Source organism: Typopeltis vanoorti, chromosome 13, assembly GCF_054136105.1.
Source record: "Typopeltis vanoorti isolate ZY-2024b chromosome 13, IOZ_Tvanoo_1.0, whole genome shotgun sequence".
Classification (NCBI taxonomy): domain Eukaryota; kingdom Metazoa; phylum Arthropoda; class Arachnida; order Uropygi; family Thelyphonidae; genus Typopeltis; species Typopeltis vanoorti.
In genome coordinates this window covers 92,039,731-92,059,978 of record NC_143561.1, presented here as the reverse complement: position 1 = coordinate 92,059,978, position 20,248 = coordinate 92,039,731, and the positions used below count along the sequence as shown (strand labels likewise).

At 35.8% G+C, this 20,248-nt stretch overlaps 1 protein-coding gene across 1 annotated transcript in view; it reads right to left on the bottom strand.

Moving 5' to 3' along the window:
* Positions 1-20,248, bottom strand: part of LOC150100365 (ras-related protein Rab-18-B-like) — a 130,849-nt gene that overhangs the window by 36,461 nt on the left and 74,140 nt on the right. The window contains exon 4 of the mRNA XM_090402412.1: positions 13,586-13,658. Within this exon, the coding sequence (XP_090258538.1) occupies positions 13,586-13,658 (73 nt within the window). The remainder of the gene's footprint in view (positions 1-13,585; positions 13,659-20,248) is intronic.

The following is a 20,248-nucleotide window of genomic DNA, read 5'->3' as shown; positions in this document are numbered from 1 at the left end:
ATTACTTGGTTATTGAAAAATATACTAAAAAGCAGAGATAAGAGAATTATCATTCCTCTTTATAAAGCCTTGATATGACCACGTCTGGATTAATGTGCTCAGGTCTGGTCACTTGGGTTTCTTGGTGATGAGGATCCAGAGGAAATCATATAAAAGTGTTACAATTTTTTCAAACTTATGGATATGAAAGTTCGGTTAGAAATAAGACACCAGAGATATGGGAGCTCTGAGAAAAAAAAAATAAATAAATAAGAACATGAACAGATAGCATCAGTGGTAGAATTATATTAAAAAATTAAATTAGAAGTGAACTTAATAATGCAGTATTTAAGAATACATGACAAAAGCTAATCTAACATGATGGAAAAGAAAAGGTTAGCTAAATACAATAGGATTATAGAAAAAAGACCCAGAGAAAGAGCAAGATGTAGGTGGACTGATATAGTTAGTTGTGTTCTAGATTACTGAAATGTAATATCGGATAATATTAGAGTACAAATAGATTAATTTAGAGGAAAATCACTAATATCAAGCTAGTAATAATGTCAACTTAATCATGTAGTACTATCTTAGTATCCTGAACACCATTTGAGATATATATCAGAAATATGGATTCGAATTGGGTTCAAGGAGACATTGTGGCTGGTCGATGAATTTAGTGCTCCTGTAAAATTGGTGATTTTTGTCTGTTTTACCATGTTTTTTTCTTAGAAAATTAGTTTTTATAGTATATTAGTAAGGCCTGCGTAGCTCAGTGGAGGCCAGTGTACCTCGTGGAAGTGGCGCTTGCATCCTCTGCTTGGCAGCACAAAGACTTATAGTTCAAGTCCAGTCGCCAACTGGAGGAACTTTTTCTAAGCCTTTCTTCGACTTCCCGAGTTAGTTGATCTGGCATGGGCAAGTGGGTTTTTTCCTCCTGGAGACTCAGGTTTTTCATCCCATAAACTCAAGAAAATCACCATAGAAGTCACATTATTTCAGACAGTAACATATCCTGTTAGGGTTAGGTACCAAGAGATGGCAGCACTTGTTTGCTCTTCTCTTCATCTTCTCTTCACCTATAATCAGTGATAGACATGGGCCAACTATCTCTAATTGGCTACTGGTGGAGATTGAACTGCCCACTCATTCTCCAAAAGCTAGATAAGGTTTAAAGGCCTCGCCTACTCCCTATAAGGGAATAAAAAGGCATTAGCTTATTTATTTTATTTTTTTAGTATATTAGTGTAGATTTTAGTGTATTTAGTATAACATATTAAGATATTTCAACAATAAGTGTAAGTTTAAAATGGTGCCAAAAATGCACAAGAAAGTAATGCTAAAAAGAGCACCGCAGGCGAGAACAAGAAGACTAGCCCCACTAACAAGTTTATTGGAGTTGTGGAGAAGGTTAATGAAAATGAACTAACCTCTAAAAAATAGCAAAATTAAAACAGATCATCAGAGAAACAATGTGGGAATTACAAAGAATCAAGAGGTGTTTAAATGAGTATAGAGAGGAAACGAAAATTAAGCAGCAAAATAAGAAACAACAACGCACAGAAACAGGTAAGTCAGGAAGTAATGGAAATCAGGTAAGTGACGTTGTTAGTAAAAAGAAAGAAGTTATTTGGTATGGTGACGCTATAATAAAACATGCTATTGATGAGAGAGTTATAACTGAGTTTTCCTGAAGCAAAAATTAAGAATATAAAGGAAGCAATTCAAAAACAGAAAAGAAAAGAGGTAGTAATTAAAGTATGCACTAATGATATAACTAGCAATAAGTTCAGTATGAGAGAGGACATGAGAGGGTTGTTGGAAGAGGCGAGATGAGAAAGTGAAAATAGTCAGTATTTTTTCCTCGATATGATAAAAATGAATTAAGAAGGGCTATTATGGCAAGATTCTATACGTAGGCTGTGTAGAAGGAAGGGATTCAAGTTTTTGGATGTGTGGAATGAGTTTGAGGGAAGACTGGATCTGTATAAGAGGGATGGCCTACACCTGAATGCATTTGGTATCAGGAATCTAGAAAAACTAATAACTGGTATGAGACCTAACATAGAGAGTCAGGGAAACTAAATTATAAAGGGAGGAATGGTGAGAATGTGGGTATAAGAGTAACAATGTTATATAACTGTGTTAATGACGGGAATGGGATTTGTCATGGAAATGTTGATGAGGATAAAACGCGTTCGACTTCGTGTTTGTCTGGTTCAGACCCAGCAAAGATGTCTACATGTATAAGGCATGAGAGAAGAATAGGGATCTGCAAGTTGTCCAACTGTGTCATGCAGACTGCAGACAGGAGTATACAAAAGAACATGCAGGTAGATTATTATGTCTATACACAAAAGCTAGGAGTATTAGAAACAAAGGGAGGTGGAGTTTGTTGCTTTAGTCGACATGCTGGGACCTCAGATTGTAGGCATTAGTGAGACATGGCTATCAGAATCAGACATACTAACTGGTACTGAGTGTAAAGGGTACACTATTTTTAGGAAGAATAGAGAGGATAGCAGAGGGGGGGGGTGCTGCTAATAATATTGGATGAATTGAATCAAGTTAGAGTTGAGACCTATGATTGTAGTAATACTACTAACGGTATTTCATGTGGCAGTGAGTTTGAAGCCATTTGGTGTGAGGTGAAATCTAACAAGACAAATTACACAGTGGGGTGTTGTTACAGACCTGATGAATCAGTTACTAGTGATGAAGAAATGCATCACCAAATAGAAAAGATGAGTGTGAAAAGAGTAATCATAATGGGAGATTATGATTATCCAAATTATCCAAATATTGATTGGGTAGCAGTAGAATCTCATGAGAAGAATGAAAATGCATTTATTGAGCTGTTGCAGGGGACAACTTCCTCAAGCATCATATGACAGAAGGAACTGAGGTCAAAGAGTGTTAGATTTGATTATAGTGTCAGAGGGAGTTTCAGTTAAAGATGTAACTATCTGCCTCTGGTTGGTGACAGTGATCATGCAGTACTCACTTGGGAAGTGACTAAGTTTATGAATGTTACATTCAGAAAAGGCCACATGCTGAACTACAAAGAAGGAAAAATTATGACCAACTGAGGAGAATATTGAGTTCAGTGGAATGGGATCGGTGATGGATGGGAAGCATTTAAACAATACTTAAATGATGCAATATCAGAGTGTGTCCCAAGAGTTTGAAGAATAAATAGGGTAGGAGTCAAATGGATGTGTAATCTTATTAAGCAAGAGATTCGTAAGCCAAGGATGATGTGCATTATGAAAATTATAAGCAGCAGGCTAAAATGGTCACAAATGTTGTATGGAAAGCAAAGTCCAAGTATGAAAAGAAACTGACTCTGCGTGCTAAAGAAAATCCACAGGAATTCTATCGATGTGCTGCAAGTAAAAGAAATAATGAATATGAAAGAATAACTCTTCTAAATGCAGATAGTGTGAGGGTTACAGATGCAGAGGAGGTTGGTCACCTAAGGAGTGCCCATTCTGTTAAAAGCTATCAACCTGGTGTACACGACATTGAGCTCAATGGGACCTCTTCACTGGATGAAAAAATTCAGGTCATCAGGACAAGTTGTTAGAGCTGTTGCTCAAACTGAATAAGAATTCAGCAATAGGGACTGATGGGATATTAGCATATGTGCCATGTGCTAAAAGAGTGTTCAGCTGAACTGGCTATTCCTTTTGTTGAATTGGATTTAAACGGTATTGATGTGAATACAGATTGATAAGAAAATAACTATTTATTAACTTAAAAGCTAATATTTTGCTGGTATTATATCCAGCATCTTCAGAGCACACAAAACAGTTTGTTACAAATGTGAGAAAACTACAATTCGGTGTAACAGTGGGGCTAGTAAAAGTAATTGCAGGATGACTGTCTCCCAAATCTTTGGTAGAGTTATACAGCCATACTACTTGTTAAGGTTTGGAGTATGTTTTAAGGCTTCTGTTGATTCCAGGAACAACCTCTCTGACTTGTAGAAGCTTCGGTGCAGTACTTTTGTTTTTTTCCAATTGATCCTGTGTGCTGGGGTATCCAAAGCAAGGTCTGCCAGACCCGACTTGCCATAGCGAAAGTGCTGGATATATTTTTTGTGTTCACTGAGGCGGATGTCCACAATTCTTCCTGTCTGTCCATAGTAGACTTGATGACAAGAACAGGGCAGTTCATAGACTCCTGGATGTGATAAAGGAGTGAATTTGTCCTTAGGTGAACGGATGAGAGTTGCCAATTTCACATAAGGTTTAAATACAGTGCACAGTTGGTGTTTGCTAAGCACCCTAGATATCTTTTCAGATGTGCCTTTAATGTACGGGATGGCGATAGTTCTGTTGTAGTCTTCTGTAGTAGATAGTGTGGGGGATTTCTGTGTAGCATTTAGTATTTTACCTATCTTATGAGGATTATAGCCATTGGTTAGGAAGATGTGGTGCAGGTGAGAAAGTTCAGCAGTGAGAGCAATGTCATTGGAACAGATTGTTCTAGCTCTATGGGTTAGTGTTTTTAAGATACCATATTTTGAGAAGGGTGATGGTGTGATTGTGTAAATATCTCCCTGTATGTGTGGGTTTTCTATAAAGCGAAAATGATAAGGAACCTTCTGGAAGACGTGTGATTAGTGTGCCAAGGAAGGGCAGGCAGTCATTGGCTTCTAGCTCATTGTAAAGTGGATTTTAGGGTGCTGGCTATTTAGATGACTAAAAATGTATTCAATGTGTCTGGACCATGTGGCCAAATAGCAAACACATCATCAACATAGCATAGCCAGAGACTAGGTTTGAGAGTGGCTATGTTGATAGCTAGCTTTTCCAGATGTTCTACGTAGAAGTTGGCTAAGGGGAGAGAAAGGAGGATCCCATAGTTGTCCCATCTAATTGTTTGTATATTTTCCCTTTCCATGTAAAATAACCTGCCTGTACTGTGAATTTAAATAGCTGAAATATATCAGGGGGAAATTGTGAATTTAGTAAGTTAAGTGTTTCAGTCAATGGTACATTAGTAAATAGTGAGGTGATATCAAAACTCACCATTAGGTCTGAACTATTTAAGGTGCGGTTTTCTAAAATACTTTTTAGGTGGGTAGAATTTTTAACAAAAGAGGGAGAATTGTTTGTGCAAGTGGCTAGTAGTTTGGCTAAATGTTTAGCTAGTTTATATGTAGGACTGTTTATACTATCTACTATAGGGCATAAAGGTATACCTTGTTTGTGGATTTTTAGAGCTCCATATATTCTGGGTGTTTTAACATGAAAGGGTTTGAGTTTTTTAATGTTCCTTTTGGCCAGGAAGTGACTTTGTTCAATAACTTACACACCTTATTCTTTTGTGAGTTGGTGGGATCTCGATTTATGATTTGATATGTTGACTGATCTTGGAGAAGTGTGTGCATTTTGCTTTCATATTCTGTTGTACCCATTAGTACAGTTGTGTTTCCTTTGTCTGATTTGGTTATTGTAATGTGGTTATTATTGCATAGCTCTTTTAGAGCCATTATTTCTTTATGTGGGATATTATTTTTGGGAGACTTAGAATGGATTAGGATATTGGCCACATCTAATCTAATATTATTGGCTATTGCTGGAGGAAGGTCGCATATTCCACGTTCAACAGAAGCCATTATTTTGGTTTTTGGAACTTCTTTAGGGGTAATGGCAAAATTGTGTCCATGACTTAATGCACTCGTGGCTTCTTTAGTTAAGGTTAACAATGATAAGTTCACAACGACGTCATCTTGATGTAATTGCGGCCGCTGCGTAGCACTGCATTATTGGAGGAATTCAAATTTCTTTTTGGTGCCAGTTTTTAACTTTAGTGAAATCTTTATTGGCTGTAGAGTCTGAGATTCTCTCCAGGATATCCCATAGCTCCAGGTTCAAAATGTCAGAAAGTGTATCACGTAGTGCACTGACTTTTATATATATATATATATAACTTGGATGGCCCCATATTAGGACTTTAGTCTTGTGTTGCACGCTGCAATTACTTATACTAGCCCCACTGTTACACCGAATTGTGGTTGTCTCGTATTTGTAACAAACTGTTTTGTGTGTTCTAAAGATGCTGGATATAATACCAGTGAAATATTAGCTTTTAAGTTAATAAATAGTTATTTTCTTATCAATCTGTGTTCACATCAATACCATTTAAATCCAATTCAACATGTGTGATGAACACATAAGTCTATCCACACGTTTGGCTATTCCTTTGACCAGGCTGTTTAATACGAGTCTCAGAATAGGGAAGATTCTGCAGGAATGGAAAGAACGTATGGCAATTCCATTGCATAAGGGTGGTGCAAAGACCGATGTATCCAACTATCAAACAATTAGTATCTCAGGAGTGATGTGAAGATTTTGGAAAAACTGGTTAGAGCTTGCATTCAGAAATGGGTTGACAGTGAATCTCTACTTTGCAATTAATAACATGGGTTTTCTAAGGGAAGTTCATGTTTTAGCAACTTGCTCATGTTCTATAACAATGTTACCATTGAACTAGACAAGGGGAATGGATACACCAATACTTTTGGATTTTGCTAAGGCTTTTGACAGCATACAGCATGGTAGACTGTTGCATAAATTGGAGAATATGGGTTTGGATTATAAAAACTGACATGGATAAGAGGATGACTGACTGACAGATATCAAAAAAGTAGTATATGGGGGGACATGGGTCTGCAAGATTTAAGGTAACCAGTGGTCCACTGTTATACATCTATACATTAATGATATTGGGAAGGATTTGACAAGTGATGTATACAGCTATTTGCTGATGGTGCAAAGACAGGTAGAGTAATCAGGAATGCTGTTAATATGTAGTACTTGCAGAATAATTGGAATAGGCTGGATTGTGGGCATGGGAAAATGGATGTCATTTTCAATGTCAGTAAATGTAGAGTCATGCACTTTGGCATGATTAGATATCCAATGTCATATTATATTGGTGGGATTATACTTGAAGAAACTGGTGAGGCTAAGGATCTTGGAGTGTTCATAGATAGGAAATTGAAGTTCAGGGGCCATGTAGCAAAGATAACAAATGCAACAAAAGATTTATTAATTATATGAAGAACCAAAGGCTTTTGCTAACGCTTGGTAACTCCAGGTATTTGCTAACGCTTGGACTCGCCGAACTCTATATATTTACTATATTCGGCATTAAACTCTTTGAGTTTCTTATTCGGCTATGAAACAATATGAGATGTAATATCCCTTAACTTAAATAAATTATGCAATGCTGAAACGAACATTCATATGCAAAGATAAGGATGTAATTTTGCCTCTTTACAAGGCCTTGATAAGATCACTTTTGTGCAAGTCTTGTCTCCTGGTTTCCGTTGTGATTTTGATATATTGAAGGAAGTGCAAAGGAGTGTTAAAAATAATATCTGGATTATGGAATACTGATTATGAAGACAGATTGAGAATTGTAGACTGCAGACACTAGCAAACAGGAGAAAGAGGGGCAATATGATTGAGACTTACAAACTTCTGAAAGGATCATACAAGATTTCAGTTTATGGAATTTTTCTATTTATTTAGGGTAGGGACAAGAGGGCATCCTTTGAAGCTGAGAATGAATGCTGCTAAGAAGAGGGTGAGGACTAGATTTTTCTCTCATAGGGTGGTACATGATTGGAATGGATTGCCATGGATGTTGTGAGTGCAAGTAGTGTGAATGAATTAAAGAATAAGTATGATAGCTGATGCATATAATATGGCCTCCCTTGATGAGTCTCTGACTCCTTGGAGGGCTCTTTTAATAATAATATGATGGAGCCTGTGTAGGTCAGTGCAAATGGCGTTTGCACTCCATGGTACTTAACCACATGAAGTGAGACTTGGGTTCAAATCTAGTCACCGACTAGAGGAACATTTTAGCACCTCCGTAGTGCAATTGGAAGAACAACGGTATGTTGCGCCTTCGATTAGAAAAGGCCTAAGTTCGACTCCTGTCGTGATGGGAGGAATCTTTATATGGACTTTTTCAATTGAAAGTGAGTTAGCCGATCTCATATGGAGAGAGAGAGAGGTAGCAGGGTTTTTTCTGACGGAAACTTGGATTTTTCATCCTGCATACAGACAAATCGGCCCTTCAGAACACACAATTTACAGATAAAAATATTTGTTGTTGTGGTAGATGGTGTTGATGCAGTTGATTGGTGGTAGAGGTTTCCATAATGCATAACATTATACATGTCTGTAAGGATATGTGCATTGCATCATGGAATACTAAGGCAACTGATGTAAAGTCATGAAGTTACTTCACACACAAACTTTGTTTGCTTAAACTTGGATAAAAGACAAAACAAGAATATAATTTCTTGGCATCTATAATTTATAGGATTAACAATAATGGCATACCTGCTAGATTTCTGCTCAGGACACAGACTAGTCACTATCAATGTGACTATTTTGTGGTCATGTTTTTCACATGAAATCATAACTTACTAAAAAATAAAATAGTCATAATTTTGATGTGAATTTATACACATGGAATGTGTATATTCACACAAGTAAAAAAGTAGAGAAACATGCACACAAAAAAATAAGACCAGCCTTATCAATCACATTATTGCAGATAGTGATGTCAAATCTAAGATAAAAGTGTACAGGAGATTTGAAACAAAAAGTGACCTCCACATGTGGTAAGCATGATAAGAGTAAGTATGATGATGAACATAAAGCTGAAAAACTTTTGGATGTGAACATACAAATAATAACAACCAACAGACAACAACAACAACAAACATATAAATATCAACAGAAAATTAAGGAGTTTGAAAACAAAAAACAAATTGTGCAGAACAATTAGCAAAATCAGCATTGCATAACTCAGCCAGGAAAAGAATGTGATGAAACTCTCTGCAAAGACAGAAAAATGAGAGGTCTACAGCAGATGAAAGAAGTTAGAGAAGCAGTCCATGAAAAGAAAAGAAGAGATCGTATAAGGAATAGCTGAGTTGCCTATATTTTTGTCTATATTCTCAAGAGCATGTTTGGACTTGTTTCAAACTAATGATCAACACGTGCCCTAGAAAATACAGAAAATTTTTGAAAGAATACAGAATATAAATATGAAGAGAATATATTTTGGAGTCTACTAGAAAGTTTGAAATGAAGTTAAAAATACCAAAGGAATCCCATAATAATGCCTTCACAGTACAGTGGAAAAAATATATTAATTTATTGAACTTACTAATATTTCACTGGTTTTCTACCTAGCATCTTCAGAGTCACAAAAACTATCCAGGGAAAAACTTCCGCCTTAGTATCACCACCTCTGGGTCTGGTTCCCACTGACGCGACCTCAATAAAGGTTGAAACCAGTTGGAAGCTTGGGTGATGAATGGCAGTGCCGTATCCCATGAAGTTTTAACTGAGGCTTGGCTGTTGCTGTCACCCAGGTCCTGGATGGCAATGCTGTAGCCCATGAAGTTAACTGAGGCACGGCTGTTGCTGTTATCCCTCAGATGACATATGAGAAAATGAGCGGCTCTGCTCGGTGGTGGGGTGAGCCTGCTATGGGTAGAGCCAACGCTGAGAGTTCTTCTCAGTGGCAGGGTGAGCCTGTTACTGAGGGGAACAATGCAGAGTTTATAGAGTTTGACCTGTACTTGAACATTCAATAAAGGTCAAAACTGGTCTGGATAGTGGCCCTTCCCTTAATGCATTATACCCCTCAATGCATTAATTCCCTTAATAGCATTGTACATGTCTGCAAGGAGATGTGCTTTGCATTATGGGAGATACTAAGACAAGTAGTGATGAGAGCTTGGTCCACCTTTACCACGAGTTGCTTCAGTCCTGAAGATACTTCAGGTGCAAACTTTGTTTGCTTACACTTGGATAAAGGATTAAGCTAAATTTATTATATCCAGGGAGAATGCGCTCAGTAGTACATATCCATACAGTTAATCCCACTATGGCAAACTCATAGGGTCCACAAAAAATATACAAATTATCAGAATAATGCATTCTTGGTATTTTTCTAAATGTATTTCAGCAAACTGAGTGTCTGCCCATAATACAAAAGACAAATGAGCAAGGACTTCTGTAAACTCTTAAATAGGAAACAGGAGGATATTTATCTTTTGGAAAGTATAAGAATGAATTTAAGAATTGGATGGAGAGAAAAAAATTAATCTGGATAGCAGTCTAGCAATATTCTCAAACATTTGACATATGGAATGGCAACTCTAGAAATGTCCTCAGAAGAACCAGGATAAAGGTATAGTAATCTATTATTTTGTGATGTTGTAGTCATTAGAGATGAAAGTAGCTCTAATAATAAAAGACAGCTCTGTTTTTACAAAGGAACCAGGGGAAGAACATAAAATATGCATGTGCATAATGATGTACTAAAGTTTTGATAATGCCCGAGTTCCTGATATGAATAACAATGAGAGGAAGAATGATGTACTACCTGTATTTGTTTTCTTTCTGAATAGGAAAATTGAAGATTACCATTAAGTCGTCTTGGGATGAGAACAACTAGCAATATAATGTGGTAATTTAATTTTAATTTTAATTTATCTGATCGGTTAAATTAACTTTTAACCATTCAGATAAGTAAGAGTTTCAGATACAAAAATTGACCACAGGGTAAATGTTATTTACCCTGTGAGCAATGAGCACAGGGTAAATAATTGTTATGGTGGACTTCTATTATGCATAGAGTGGAAGGAGGAAAAAGCATATTTGGGATAAGCAAATAGAATTTATACACAGCTTTGAAGAGATAAGTACTAAAAAGCAACATGTGATCAAAGATATCCATCATTTGAGAATACTCAATATCGTAACCGCATCACAATATCATAACCAAGAATGCCATAAAGAACTGTAAAGTTCTTTGTTATGGCATTCTTGGGATAAATGGCATACACTACAAACATTATGTCTGTAGTGTATTGGAAACAGTCAAAGAATATTTAAGGGAAGTAGTATAAGACAACATACTTAGGATTAGTATAAGACAAACATTATGTCTGTAGTGTATTGGAAACAGTCAAAGAATATTTAAGGGAAGTAGTATAAGACAACATACTTAGGATTAGAAGAATAAATCAAGTAACAGTTCAATTAATGAGTAACATCATTTACAAGATCTGCAAAAAGGCAAGAAACGTACAAGATATATAAGAAAAAATGTGATAAACAGGCTCACAAGCAAGACAACTTTAATGAATGTTGATCATTGGGAGGGAGGGAATAGAAGCAGAAAATACAGTCGAAACTTAATAATTACTGATCATTTGGTAAGTGTTTATAATCCAAGTGGTGATAATGTGATGGTGCAACATAAGACAGTCCATCATGTAAAGAAGAAGGAAGTTCCAAGATAAAGGCAGAAAATTACAGGTGAACTGGTAGCTTAGTGGTTAAGGTATTTGAAATGCTAGTTAAGGATAGAATTCAAGACAAGATGATGCTCTGGGTGGGTGGGGGGGGGGAGGGCATGGATTTGTGGAGGGGAGTCCCATCTTAGTAATTTACTCACTTTCCATAACAAAGTGACATAAATACATCATGATACTGCTGGACTTCACAAATGCATTTGAGAGGATACCATGTCAAACACTGAAAAGTATATTGCAGCAAATGAGGATGAATAAGAAGTTGGTTACATGAATGACAGGGTAGCTAATGGAGAGAGTATGCAATGGAGATTAATCAAAGAGAAGGCACGTAACCAGCAGTGTGTCACAGGATACTCTACTTAGGCTGCTGCTGCTCAATGGACTACATATTGATACCCACTTACCAATAATAAAATAATATTTTGTATATTAATGATACTGGAAATCATGTGGGGAGGAGGGAGAGATTAACTATTGCTAACCTCATTTTAGCATCATCAGATTCCAATGATGATGATAAAATGAACAATAGTTAATAATGATGATGTAGAGATCCTGCAGGATGATCTATATAGACTGGCAATTTGAAGAAAAGATAATAACAGCCAAATATTCAATGTATCAAAATATCAAGTAATGACATTTTGATACATTGAACTACAGGCTGTGTATTATAGATGGAACTAGATGTACGAAATTGATGAGGCTAGAGATTTAGGGGCAATGGTAGCCAGAGACAGAGTTTCAGAGGACATATCACAAAAGTTGACAATAGCTCAAATGATCGTATGGATGTTAAGAAACACAATAACAAGTGGGGAGCAGGAAGTTATTATCCACCTTTATAAAGTTTTAATATAGCCACATCTGGACGTGCACAGGTTAATCATATGGGCTTCTTAGAGATGTGAAAGTGGTGGAGAGAACTTAGAGGTGATAGACCAAATGGTGAATGATTTGTGGAGTGCTCCTATGAAGACAGAGTGAAGGTTTATGAATTCAGATGATAAGCACTGCTAAAGAGGAGTTATGATAGAAAGATAGAAGTTAAGAAAGGAATTTTATAAAGTAGTACTAAAGAATTCTTTCAATACATGACTGGATGGAAGAAAACAAGAACACCCTTGGAAATTGTGTAAGAGTGATTAGCAATGGTGTACAGACTAGATATTTTTTTGCCTGGATAATGGTGAATGAGTGGAACAGAGTGTCAGAGAAGAGTGGATGCAAGTGCTTTTTTCAGTGAATGAATTTAAGGGGCAGAATAATAGGTACTGTGTCAATAATGGTTAGTGTGAACTTCCCATGATGAGTCTTCAAACTACACGTTGATGCCCATCCATTAATAATAACATATTCTCTAAGAGTACATGCTGACTTATTAGCCAGGAATATTTCATGTTTGCATGCCTGGTTGGCTGAGTGGTTAACCCATCTGCTCTCCAACCAAGAGGCTGCACATTTGAATCCCACCATGGGAATAGATGTTTGTGATTGTTCCTAGGTGTGAGATGAATTTCATCACTCAGTGAGACTGCAGTCTCACTGAGTGATGAAATTCTGAAATAGCTTGAAATATCTTGAAAAAAATTCCATATTTAGTGTCTAGAGAGCAGGGTTTCAGACTATGTAAAAAATAAATTTAAAAAAAATTCTTAAAAAATGAGTAAAAAATTTCTTAGCTTTCATGGCAATCTTTCATGGGTGACACACACACCTTTTTGTGGACTGCCTCTTTAGCTTCTCTATACAGATAGATATTTTCCTATCATTTCATACAACTTTACCACCAACCCTGGCTGAGTCAAAACATGTTAACTTAACATCATGCCATTTAGTTCCTAAAGTTCGGTTATAAATATTTATTTAAATCACTACCTAGAAGGTGTGAAATTTGCAACCTGTTGGTCATTATTTTGAAAGCATTTTTTTGTTTTAAATCTACATGTAATTAGTTGAGGCACATCAATATGCTGATTTTACTAGTTTGGATGGGGATTGGATAAAATCTAACTCATTGTATATGCTATCAATATATACTGTGATCACATTTTATCCTGCATTTATTCCAGCTTTTCTGAATGTTTAATGGAATTAAATATCTTAATGACTAAATCAAAGAAAGGAGAGACATAAGTTCAATTTATACCAGATTAATTCTCCAACAAGAACTACCACCATAAATATTTATTTAATAAAGAGTATCTCGTACTGACTTTTATTTTACAAAACACATACCTAAAATTGCACCTTGTGCACCTCTATAATAGCTAGGAGTTAGTGTTCTGAATCTTTCAGAACCTGCTGTATCCTGTAAGCAGAAAGTTTTACTGTTAATCATAAAAATTGGATTATGATCCACTAAAAGTTATAATTATTAAAGCAGTTCAATAAAATACATACCTATTTCTCCTGCACTGCACAACACTATCCCCCCCACCACCACCATTTTTCTAACTACACAGCTGGGATATTGACCACCCTTTTTATACATAAACCTACTTTAATGTAAAAAGCATATCCACAATAAACTGTAATAAATGAATGAACTGTTCATAAATTATGAATTGCTAATTTGTTAGATTGGAAAATAAAAATTAGACTTAAAATGTGCACTTTCATTTTATATAAGCATTTCCATTATGTTATGTTATATTTGTATTATTATTATATACTGGTATCTATTCACACAATATTCACCATTATTCACAATACCTATCATATCTCTACTTAAGTTTAAGTAGAGGTATAATAGGTACTGTGATTATTATTCACAATTATTATTTGTGATTCATTATTCACAATTTATTATTATTCACAATACCTATCATACCTCTACTTAACTTATTTCATTCACAGCCTATATTGAAGCTCGCAAAACCATCACTGAAGGTGCTAAGTCTAACTTGACAGCACTAAATGTAGAAAAATTAACCACGTTGCAATGGTGGTCGTGCCTTCTAGTCCCTTGCAAAAGCTACTGGCTGTCCACTTCTTTCTCATCTCCAAACAGTGTTGAGGGTAGTAGTGTCATTTTGCTGTAATTGGAGAATTAAGTAGTAGGGGAGATAGATTCATGTAGCAGAGTAGAGTCTTTGTGAGAGTCCTTGGAAGTGTCATGTAATAATAATAATAATAATAATAATGATAAATGAAAGCATTGCAACATCCCCTAAACATAAGACTGCATTCCTGGCATTCTTTTTCTCATCCAAATCTTACACAGATGATAAAATCAACTCCTGCTTGAACTTAAAACATTGCATAGCATGCCTCTTGGAACCTTCTACTATAAAGACATTAGAAGAATCTTGAACAGTAGCTACCAAAAAAAAGCCATCCAGTCCTGATAGAATAATGCCAGTTGTTCTCAAGAAATGTGTTATTGAACTAACACCTGTTCTTTATCATTGCTACACTATATTACACTCAGGTGTCATCCACTGTACAGTATAGAAGTAAGTCCATACACAATTCCAAAAAATAAGTTGGATGTTTGATAAGTATAAACCATCCAACTGCCAGCCTATGGCTCTCATCTCAGTGTTATCCAACGTAATGGAGGTCATCAAAAGTTAACTTCTTCAACACATAGAGAAGTGTCAACTAATCAATGATCACTAATATGGATTTTGCCAATTAAGATCTACAACGTGCCACCCACTTCTGGACACATATGCCTTGGAAAAGTTTGGAGAAATGCATTTGACATTTCCAAGGCATGTGATAGAGTGTCATGTCATTCATTATGTGTAATGGTGGAAGGTATTCTCTATCTCTCTCTCTTCAGATTTTCCATTCTAATGCAAGTGTTCCTTAGGACACTGTTATTTCACCAACACTCTTCCTTATAAATGACCTGCCCTCACTGCCCTCAAATCCTATTCACTGATTTGATGATGATATTAGCACTCTCCACTCATTCTACTTATACAAACATTGTATACTGCTCACACATCTGGGGTGGTCTCTCCCTAAGAGCTCCCTAAAAATATTGGATTCTATGTAGAAAAGGGAAGTTAGACTGATTAATTACCCCTCCTTCTCACTAATACACTCCATTCACTTTTGCACAGGCATTCTCTCCTACCTGCATCTTCTATGAATACTTTTTGACCAGTCACAGTTCATCAGAATTGGCATCAATAAATCATCCACTCTCTGTCAAACCTGTCCAAATATGTGCAGCAGCAGCAAATCAACATATTCTTGCAGTTCAACTCCAAATCCACAGAACAAATTTCTCCTCCTCTTTGTTCATCCTTTCCACAGCTGAAACAAATGTTTCCCCAAGTACAATTCACAGCTCTTCAAGTCAAATATAAACCACTTTCTTTTTGCCCACCACAGTACTAGCGTACTACAGGTTGACAAACCTCTCATGAATGTGTTCTCCATTAAAAGAAAAAAAAATAAAATAAAATATATATATATATATATATACACATACATACACACACACATATATATATATGTGTATATATATATATACACACAAATAACCCTTGCTTAACACAGATTTGATTATCATGGTGAAATTAATTGCAGAATCCCTTGATATACGCGGCAAGAGTTTTGATTAGCGAGCCTTTAAATTTACTACGCAAAATCATGCTCACGCCATGAGGCTGCTAGCCTAGTGGTCATCCAAATTCTCTTAATGATCTGTGTGAGAATGTGAAAGTTTTATTTTTCCCACCAATATATGACATCATTGCTACAACCCATGGACATGGGCGTCATTACAACTTTCAAAGCCTATTTTCTTAAAAAGACATTTTCAAAAGGCAGTAGAAACTGTTGTTTAACAACGGGAGAAAATGTGATTACGCTCCACGAATTTTGGAAAAAATTTAACATTAAACACGCAATTGAGAACATTTGTGACTCGTGGGAACAAGTGTCTTCTAGTTACATGAAATCTATTTGGAAAACCTTCTGCCAGAATGCGCTAATGACAGGTTGTTTTCAAAATCCTGTGAACAACGTGGTCAAAGAAATCGTTGCAATTGGTGAAGACCTCAGTTTTGATGGTGTTGATGCAGATGATGTTAAAGAATTATTGGATTCAAATTCAAAAGATTTCAGTGACAATGACCTTCTTGAAATTGAACAACGCACATATGAAGACAACGAACAAATGGAATGTGAAGATGAGGTTCCAAAGGAAATAACAGTCAAAGAACTAGATGGAATATTTCACAGTTTAGAATCGCTTAAGCAGCAAGTAATGGATATGGATCATATGTTAATCGAAGAATGCTTGTTTGCAGAGGTTTGGAGAGTCATTTCGCTTGTTATCTTAGAATTTATGCCGATAAAAAAAAAACTAAAACTGTTCAAACGACTATTTATAACTTCTTTTGATTAAAAAAAATTGCAGTAACTAATGTAGGTATACAAGTATTTATTAAACATTTACTTTGCATTCATTTTTTATCTTTCCTAAAAGAGTGCCATATAAAATGAACTATTAGTACAGTAATCGATCAGGGACGAATTGTACTTTTTACCATTGATTATTAGATTTGATTAATGCGATTGATATACGCGTGACATCGAGAGATTAATTAACCACGTTAATCGAGGGATACCTGTATATATGTCTGCACAGTTAGCCTAGTGGCCTGGGGAAGGAGTGTCCTAGATTCGATTCCAGTTGGTGATGCGAGGAGCTGAAGGATCTTCCCCAACCATAGCCAAGTTAGCTGGTCTTGGGCATGGATAGTAGGGTTTTTTCTCCAGTTTATTCTGGGTTTTTTTATCCAGCAAAGCAGGCAAACCGGCCTTGAGAACTCAACACTACAGGACATAGGATACACCGGAGCATAGGACTGACCATCTTATCCTGTGAACAGTTTGAGGTCCGATGATTAATAAACCCTCAAGGGTTTATTAAAAAACACCGCAAGGTAAAAGAGGGTAAAAGGAAGACGAGATATATATGTGTGTGTGTGTGTGTGTGTATATATATATATATATATATATATATATATATAAGGGAAAAAAATAGAAAAAACATTGTAGCCCATACAAACCTTTAAACTAACTTCATATATATATAACTATGATATAACGGATTTACTCGTTAACATATCTGATGAACATATTTGAAGAAGATTAAATGACTGGAAGCTAAGAGGTAAAAATAGAAACACTATTTTTTATTTAATTAAAGCACACAACTAGTTTCGTTTTCCTAGAAGGCTTCATCAGGCACATTACATGAAAACAAAAATACAAAGAAACACTGCAAAAGAATAGCTATAAATTAAATCGGCAATGTATTACTGACATTTGAAGGTGTTCTGGTATGTATGTATGCATGTACACGTGGTCGTGATCTTGTGAATGCCAAAGTTGACAGCAGAGCAGTGACAATCACACAGATTACAGTTGAGGTTAATGTTAAGATGTAATGGATTGAGGACGATTTCCTCAGATTCCACAATTCTTCTCTCGAGTTTGTCATAGAATTTAAAGATGTTCTCTGATAGATGAGTGATAGAATTTTCATCGTTAGGGTCAGAAGAATTAAGGATGTAATTAGACAGTGCACTGGCTCTAGTTCTGACATGTGATGTCAAACCAAAATAGGGCACGTTGCAGTTGCACAAAAAACGGTAAATGCCAGGATATTTTAAACTATTATATTTTTGTTTAGGTGTATACTGAGTAAGGAATGGAGCGTAAGCAGAGGAGTGAAAGAAGTCCGGATTTTAAATTTCCGGAGAATGAACTTTAGCTAACTTGGGAGAAATGGAACTGATATACAGTAGAGATATATAGCCTTTTACATCATTCCTATCATCAATATGATAAGGAGGTGGATTAAACAGTAGCTTTCTAATTGTCCATTTAGAATATAGAATTTAGAATGTAGAAGGCATTGATTCTCCTATATATAAACACTCAAAATATTTGGTCAAAACTCTAAATTGTTTTTCAGGCTCGACCTCCTCTTTCCTTAAGAATTCTGAAGATTTTGTTTCGAGTGTCAAAGACTTACATATTCAAAAAAATGAAATTATAGCTAGGTTCAATGTCATTTCCCTCTTTACTAATGTACCTACAGAGGAAGTTTCAACTCTTTTAAAGGATAAGTTCTCAAAAAAAGTTCTCTCTCCTGACCCATTGCATTAAATCTGGTCATTTTATTTTTAAAGATACTATTTACAAACAAAACTTTGGCTTGGGCATGGCAATCTTTTTATCTCCCATACTAGCAAGTTTATACTTACAAGCATTTGAGAAAAAATGCTATCACTTCATTCTCATTAAAACCTAGGTTATGGAAGAGATATATAGATGATATGTTCTTAATCTGGAGTTATGGACCTGATTCCTTAAAGGAGTTCCCAAAGCATTTCAACAGTCAACACCCAAAAATACAATTTACTTCGGAATTAGAAGTTGATGGCTTTCTCCTGTTCATGGATGTCAAACTCACTTGTGCGTCTGAAAAATTAAAAATCTCAATTTATAGAAAACTCTCACCAATAGATATCTTCATACACAATCCCATCATTATCTGCCTCAAAAACTTAGCATCATCTCTACACTAGGTAGAGATGATGCTAAGATGTGCTTGCTCGCTCCCTACTCTGTGAAGAAGAGGATATCAACAAAGAACTAGTTTCTTTTTACAACCTTTCAGAAAAATGGTTATTCTAAACAGACAGAAAACTAGTATTTAATCCACTTCCTCAACATATTGATGATAGGAATGATGTAAAAAGCTATATATCTACCGCATATCAGCTCCAGTTCTCCTAAGTTAGCTAAAGTTCTCAAGAATAAAATTTGGACTTCTTTCACTCCTCTGCCCAAGCTCCATTCCATACTCAGTACACATAAACAAAAATATAACAGCTTAAAATATCCTGGCATTTACCGCCTTTGGTGCAAATGCAACATGTCCTATTTTGGTCTGACTGAAAAATTCATCAAATTTCATCTCTGAACTTCAAGAGCATATGAGAGGTGTCACAAATGGCAGAACTAGAGCTAGCGCACTGTCTAATCATGTCCTTAATTCTGCTGATCCTAACAACTAAAATGCTATCACTCATCCAATCATCCGGAACAAATCAAAGAACATCTTTAGATGCTATGATGAACTCAGAAAAACTGTGGAGTCAAAGGAAATCATCCATTACATCTTAACACTAATCTCAGCTGTAATCTCTCTGATTGTCACTGCTCAGCTATCCAACTTTGACAGTCACAAGATGACCATGTGTACATGCACAATACAGTGGTATCTGGAATGCCTTCAAATGTAAATAATGTGTTGGCAATTTAATTTATAGCTATTCTTTTGCAATGTTTCTTTGTATTTCTGTTTTCATGTAATGCACCTGATGAAGCCTTCTAGGAAGACAAAACGAACTGTGTGCTTTAATTAAATAAAAAATAGTGTTTCTATTTTTATCTCTTGGCTTCCAGTCATTTAATCTACTTCAAATGTGTATGTGTGTAAATAAAAATAACTTTGCAATCCATACAAATCTTCAATCTATCCTCATAGTGAGCATTCCACATACCCATCATCAGCTTGATCACTAGTCTATAAATTCTTGCCATCAGTTTCTGATCTGCAAGAGACTCAGGTGACAAAATATGTGCACAGTAGTCAAGATGTGGCCAAATCATAGCCTTATAAAGAGGGATTAATAACCTCCTTATCTTTACTGGACCTTGACAATTTCCTGCAATCCAATACCATCAATGTTATACACAGTATATAATCTTTTCAACACAACTTTACATTTTGTTACATTAAATTGACAACCATTATACTTTGTCCACAATGCAAATTTATTTAAATCATTCTGCAGGATATTTATATCACCTTTAATGATTGGCTTCCCCAGTTTTGCATCATTGGCAACTGAAAGT